Source organism: Hyperoodon ampullatus, assembly GCF_949752795.1.
Source record: "Hyperoodon ampullatus genome assembly, chromosome: 2".
NCBI lineage: Eukaryota > Metazoa > Chordata > Mammalia > Artiodactyla > Ziphiidae > Hyperoodon > Hyperoodon ampullatus.
In genome coordinates this window covers 110,957,882-110,964,969 of record NC_136915.1, presented here as the reverse complement: position 1 = coordinate 110,964,969, position 7,088 = coordinate 110,957,882, and the positions used below count along the sequence as shown (strand labels likewise).

The 7,088-nt window shown below is 56.1% G+C and overlaps 1 protein-coding gene across 1 annotated transcript; it reads left to right on the top strand.

Moving 5' to 3' along the window:
* On the top strand, positions 1–4,396 carry LINGO4 (leucine rich repeat and Ig domain containing 4; the record flags this gene model as incomplete). Its single annotated transcript, XM_079696699.1, has 2 exons — positions 1–196; positions 2,602–4,396. Exon 2 carries the CDS (start codon positions 2,615–2,617, stop codon positions 4,394–4,396), a length of 1,782 nt encoding a protein of 593 aa, XP_079552825.1. The 5' UTR covers positions 1–196; positions 2,602–2,614.
* Positions 4,397–7,088: the final 2,692 nt, after the last annotated feature.

Genomic DNA, 7,088 nt, shown 5'->3' with positions numbered 1-7,088 from the left:
ATGCTTTCTGGCTCTTCTCTCTACCTCGGTCTTGGCAGCAGCCGCTGCAGCAGCAACAGCAGCAGCGGCGGGCAGGGGGGCAGCGGGGAGAGAGGCGCACGGGGAGGTGCGGGGCAGAGGTGCAGCTCGAGTGGGACGGGCCCCCAGCCCTGCACAGATGCAGTGCCCAACTTGATGCCACCCTCCAGCTTCTCTGGTAAGTGCACCCACCTCCTGTCCCAGAGCTGCAGCTGCCCTTCTCCATAACGTTCTCAGAGACAAGGCCAGACCCGTCAAGGCTAGAGGGTCTGTGCCCACCCCAGGCCCAGCCAACCATCGATCCTGGCCCCATAGGACTTTGATGGGAAAACTAAGATGGCCCAGGTTCTCCGGAGGGAAGGACTCCAAGGAGACCTCCCTCCATTTCCTGGGTGCTCTCTCTACCTCTGGCAAGGGTTTTCCTGCAATCCGTGTGGATATTCCAGAAATCTTACCTCCAAGAGCCCCCTCCCCGTGTACGTCCCTATGCCTCACTCAGGTCTGCTTTAAAGAGGATATCCAGGATCAGATGTGTCTCTGGACTGCCACATAGAGACAAGAAGAAGAAAGCTCCCTGTTCCTTGAGGGTGATGCCCCAGACCCCAGCCCATACAAGGAGAGAAAGTAGTGGTCCTGACACCTATCTCTTCCTGCAAAGTGGCCGGAAGCCAGTCCTGTAGCCGTGGAGATTGGCAAGGGAAGTTTATGATTACATTAGTGACCTTTAAAGAGAAGGGGCCAGATCCCCAGCCCCTGGCCCAGCGAGCTTCGGAGACTAAGAGGACATTCAGAGGAGTGGCAAGGAGGGAAGCTAGGTTACACGCTTCACTGCACTTTTGCTGAATGCAGGAAAGAAGGCCGAGCAGCAACTGCAGCAGTAGTGACAAAGAGCTAGCTGTCAGGTGGACTTACCAGGGGAAGGAGGGTGGCCGGGACATTTCTCTGCCTGGAGAACTCTTAGCATGCCATCCATACCTGTTAGGTTGGGATAGAGAACAGAGGAGTGTGCTCAGCAGCCTCTGCCGTGCCATTCTTTCTCATGCCCAAGCCTCAGTATGGTGTCCTACATCCCTCTGCTCTTTGGGCCTCTTTCTTCAGTTTCTGAGCTACTACAGTCCTCTGAAGTAGCTATAGGGTAGCCACTAGAACGATCCTTCTAGGAGAGGGTATAGAGTGGGAAAGAAAGGGGAAGAAATCACACCATCTCTTAAACTGCCTCTCCTAAGTTCCACCTGGGAGAAAATGGGCCGTGGGGTAGAAAGCTGACCCTGTAGGGCCCAGAAAGCCTGAGACCTGAAAGGTCAAAGGTGATTGGGATCTGCGGCTAGAAAGAAACCGAGGCCTCCTGCCTCAGTTGGCTCTTGTCCTATCTTTGTAGCATCCCTTGCCAATTCCAATACCTCCCCTCCCTTGGGGTCTTGGTTGTCACTAAACAGGGTGAGTCTATGGGACCTCTTCTCCTTCATCACCTCAGTCAGGCTCCAGTGGTCATCCGCCTGATTTTGCCCAGGCCCCTGGCACCCAGAAACCACTTTAACTTGACGGGCTGTGCACACAGCCTGTGCCCAGAGATCTGCTGTGCCAGCCAAGGGCTCCTTTGGTCCCCACCACAGCGTCTGGCCAGGCGCTCTCTCTCCTCACTTGTCTGTGCCTACCTGGCTCTCAGTCTGTCTCTTGTGTTTTTCTCAGGCAGCAGAGGCCAAAGGGGACAAGAGATCTCCCTCAGACTCACACACTAGGCTTGAATCAAAACACCACAAAGGAGGTGGTGAGAGAAGCCTAAGTCTGAGGACCAAGCAACAAAACTGGGGCATCTCTTGGGTCCCTCACACCCTAATGTCATCTATAGGGGAGGCGGGGTTGCCCTTGGGGTTCTTGTGAGGGATTCATGTACCCCCTGCATCCTGTGCTATATCTAATGTGCAGCTTGGGTGTTGTCCACAAGGTGTTCTGGGGAGATTGGATCTTGTTAGTCTGGGGCCTCAGGCCCTGGGCCAGGCTAGAGGAGGGCAGAGAGGCAATAAGTGGAGCCTGGGGGGCAGAGCTGAGGCCCACATGCTTCCCAGCCTTGGATGACTTAGTCAAGGTGATGCCTGTCTCCAATCAGGATCCAGGGATATGATCCCCCTTAAGCTGTAGACAAAGCTGTGGGTAGATAACCTGGGAGAAGGGTGGGCAGAGAGGGACAGACCAGAGATTGGGAGAGCAGCTATCAGGGAGAAGGGACCTGAGGTATTTCTGGATCTCACAGATGCAGGGAAACTCAAAAGTTACTTCCCTGCTGCTTCCTGTCTCCCTCCCCTAAAACTTACCCCACTTGACTAGGGTTCCATGAGCTAGTAAGTACTTGGCCTGTTACCCGGGTTGGGAGGGGGAGGAAAGTACAGAGTCCCCGAAGAGGAGCTCCAGAAGGCTCTAGGGAGGTGTGCACCAGAATTCCTCTCAGATCTGCACCCTAGTTGCTGGCCATGCTGAGATGGGTAGCTCAATATCTCTCTCTCCTCTAAGGAGGCCCAGGGAAGTCCAGGGTCCCCATCATCTGAAGCCACTTTCCAAAAAGGGCCATGTCATCGTCTATTCCAGGATTGAAGAGGGGATGGCTGCGGCCACTACTCCAAAGCAAGCCTGGCCCCCGTGGCCCCCCATCTTTTTCCTGCTCCTCCTGTCTGGGGGGAGCAGCGGCGGCTGCCCTGCTGTGTGTGACTGCACCTCCCAACCCCGGGCAGTGCTCTGTGCCCACCGGCGACTGGAGGCTGTACCAGGGGGACTCCCGCTGGACACCGAGCTCCTGGACCTGAGTGGGAACCGCCTATGGGGGCTTCAGCGGGGAATGCTCTCCCGCCTGGGCCTGCTCCGGGAACTGGACCTCAGCTACAACCAGCTGTCCACCCTCGAGCCAGGGGCCTTCCATGGTCTACAGAGCCTGCTCACCCTGAGGCTGCAGGGCAACCGTCTGCGAATCATGGGCCCCAGGGTCTTCTCAGGCCTGTCTTCCCTCACGCTGCTGGACATTCGCCTCAACCAGATTGTCCTCTTCCTCGATGGAGCTTTCAGGGAGCTAGGCAGCCTCCAGCAGCTGGAGGTTGGGGACAACCACCTGGTGTTTGTGGCTCCGGGAGCCTTTGCTGGACTGGCCAAGCTGGGCACCCTCACCCTGGAGCGCTGCAACCTCAGCACAGTGCCTGGCCCAGCCCTGGCCCGCCTCCCAGCGCTAAGGGTCCTAAGGCTCCGAGAATTAGATATTGGGAGGCTGCCAGGAGGGTCGCTGCAAGGGCTGGGGCAGCTAAAGGAACTGGAGATCCATCACTGGCCACCTCTGGAGGCTCTGGAGCCTGGGAGCCTGACTGGGCTCAATCTCAGCAGCTTGGCCATCACCCGCTGCAATCTGAGCTCGGTGCCCTTCCAAGCGCTGTACCACCTGAGCTTCCTCAGGGTCCTGGATCTGTCTCAGAACCCCATCTCTGCCATCCCGGCCCGGAGGCTCAGCCCCCTGGTGCGGCTCCAGGAGCTCCGACTGTCAGGGGCATGCCTCACCTCCATCGCTGCCCATGCCTTCCATGGTTTGACTGCCTTCCACCTCCTAGACGTGGCGGATAACGCCCTTCAGACACTGGAGGAAACAGCCTTCCCTTCTCCAGACAAACTGGTCACCCTGAGGCTGTCTGGTAACCCCCTGACCTGTGACTGCCGCCTCGTCTGGCTGCTCCGGCTCCGCCGCCGCCTGGACTTTGGCACGTCCCCCCCTGCCTGTGCCGGCCCCCAGCACGTCCAGGGGAAGAGCCTGAGGGAGTTTTCAGACATCCTACCTCCAGGGCACTTCACTTGCCAACCAGCCCTGATCCGAAAGTCCGGGCCACGATGGGTCATTGCAGAGGAAGGGGGGCATGCCGTTTTCTCCTGCTCTGGAGATGGAGACCCAGCCCCCATCGTTTCCTGGATGAGGCCTCAGGGGCCTTGGCTGGGAAGGGCCGGGAGAGTAAGGGTCCTGGAGGATGGGACACTGGAGATCCGCTCCGTGCAGCTACGGGATAGAGGGGCCTATGTCTGTGTGGTCAGCAATGTAGCTGGGAATGACTCCCTGAGGACCTGGCTGGAAGTAATCCAAGTTGAACCACCAAATAGCACTCTCTCTGACCCCAACATCACCATGCCAGGGATCCCAGGGCCTTTCTTCCTGGATAGCAGAGGCATAGCTATGGTGCTGGCAGTCGGCTTCCTCCCCTTCCTCACCTCAGTAACCCTGTGCTTTGGCCTCATTGCCCTCTGGAGCAAAGGCAAAGGCCGGGTCAAACATCACATGACCTTTGAGTTTGTGGCACCCCGAACCTCTGGGGATAAGAACTCGGGGGGTAACCGGGTCACTGCCAAGCTCTTCTGACCTTTCCTTCCACACTGGGGACCCATCCAAGCCAGCTTCAGATACCAAAGGGGAAGAGAACCAAGGCTGCTTGGACCAGAAGCTAGTCCCAAACAGCATAGATCTCCCACGCCTCCTGCCTGCACCATGCCAGCAGCTAAGGCCGCCTCCTGATAGCCGGCCTCCTTGTGCTTTTGCAGTTTGAGGATAGCATTGTCATCTCTTCCCTGAGGGTCCCAGGAAGCTGAAGGTGTAGACCCTGTAGTCAGCCCAGTCCTCCCCCCACCACATACAAAGCAGGAAATATAACCCTCCAGTCTGCTAGTTTAAGCTCCAGGCTTCCTTCACACCCACCTACACATACCTCAATAACCAATACCAATCGCCAACCACAGCCATAGATTACTTCAGAGATGGGGCTGGGAGGTGCCACTTGCTTCTTGGAGTCTCTGCTCCTCAGCCAGGTGGTCTCTCTCTCTCTTTTCTGCTCTGTCCCCTCTCTAGGGGCAAACAACTAGGGCCAATGACCTCAAGCTAAGGAGAAGAGGATGTGACAGGGGAGTGTGGGACGGGAAGAAGGACAGACTACACACTGGCACTGAGTGTGCATGAGCCCCACCACCTGTCTCTGTCTGTCACAGCACTAAACCTGTTGCCAAAAGGCCATGACAGTAGCAGCCACAACTAAACGTGATCTCTGGAGTTTCCTTTAGTCTTTTCCACCCCTTATTTCTGTCAGATCTCCCCCTTCCTACCCTTTCTGCCTGCCCATTGAGCCTGTATACTAATGGCCTTGCCTGAATCTAAACGAGCCTGACAACCAGGGGTTTACACAAAAGGTTGCCGGCCGTGCCTGGAGAGATCAGCACGCCCAGCCCATTTCAGTGTCAACCCTTTCCCCTGTACTCTCTCTCTCCGGAGTTGGAGGAGAGATCCTCTGCCTTCCAACGGATCCCTCTGCAGAAATTTCAACCCAGGGCACCCAGCTCCTTCCCTTCTTTCTCATTCTGGTTGGAATCTCCCTAACATTCCTGTATTGCAGATCCCTAGTGCCCTTGATGGAGAAAGCAAGAGAACTCCTAGAAAATGACTAACAAAAGCAAGAATCTGCAGCTGTCAAAGGAGAGAGACCCAGAACACAGCAGGACTAGGTTTGAAGGAACAAGGTGGGAGGGGCACTGCAAGCTGTAGTGAAAAGTGGAGGGAAGAAGCAGCAGCAGGAACCACCTGCCTTTCCACCGTCCTTCAGCAGTTTCCCCTGGTTCCGTGTTTAGTGCAGCCCCGGTGGGAAGCTGTGTTGGATAGAGGTCGCTGTCTTATGGAGACCCCAGATGCAGAGGCAGAGTGGGAGGAGGAGATGCTGACTGCCTCTGAGTGTACTCCAAAGAGAGGCCAAAGCAGAGCTAGAAAAAGTAGAGATGCTGAGAGCTCAAGGGACAGGGCAGCAGCGTCCGCATCACCGGAAGGGGAGGAGTGAAGGGAGAGGAAAGGAGCAGGGAGGAGGGGCCGAGAAGTGGAGAGTCACGAGGTCCCTGGGAGTCTCTCTCTCTCTCTCTCTCTCTCTCTCTCTCCCTCTCCCTCTCCCTCTCCCTCTCCCTCTCCCTCTCCCCCCCTCTCCCTCCCCCTCCCCCTCTCCCCCTCTCCCCCTCTCCCCCTCTCCCCCTCTCCCCCTCTCCCCCTCTCCCCCTCTCCCCCTCTCCCCCCCTCTCCCTCTCCCTCTCCCTCTCCCTCTCCCTCTCCCTTCCTCTCTCTCCCTCTCTCTCCCTCTCCCTCTCTCCCTCTCCCTCCCTCCTCTCTCGCTCGCTCTCTCGCTCGCTCTCTCTCGCTCTCTCTCCAGCAGCATCTGCACAGCGTCCTTAGTTCCCCTCCACCCTCAAGAGCCCCCACCCACCCCTCACCCAACAACATGCAAGCGTCATCAGCTTCCTAGCCATTCCTGCTGCCCTTGTCCTTGCTCTGAGGAGACTCATGAGCAGATTCCCAGCCCAAACTGTCCCTGACAGGTGAGAAAAGCTGGCGCCATATGGGGGCAGCCAGACTTCACCAGCAGGCAAGCTCTTCGGTGGGAATCTGGGGGCAGGGGGCTGTGGGCAGAGGTGAATGTGAGAGAGAACCCGGCAGTTTGGAGAGTGAGGCTGGAGAATCACACAATCTTGAGCATCCGGAGCCTCCAACCTTGCTCCCGGCACCGTACACACACAATTCTCTTAGCATTGCAGCAACCTTCCCTCTCCAGTTTATTAGACAGCAGAAAGATTTCCCTGGGGCACAGCCCTCTCCCTCATTTCTAAAATCTTCCACCAGTAGCTTGTGAGATTGGGACTTGTGGGGGTCAGGTGCTAGAGGTTCTCATACTAGTTGCCCGCACTGCAATGCAGAAAAGGGCAGAAGCAGCATTGCTGTTCAGAGAAATCTACTCTGGGAAGCCCCCTGAGGCAGTGGGGAATGGATGACATGTGTCTGAATTGGGAGATGCTGCTGCCTGAGTCCCACAGCCCAGTAGGAACAGAATGTGAGTCACTTATGTGATTTCAAGTTTTCTAGTATCACATTAAAAAAGCAAAGGAAACAGATACAATTAATTTTAATACTCTATTTTATTTAACCCAGTGTACCCAAACTATGATCATTTCAACATGTTATCTATATAAAAATGAGTAACGAAATATTTTACATTATTTTTTCATATTAGGTCTTTGAAATCTAGTGTATA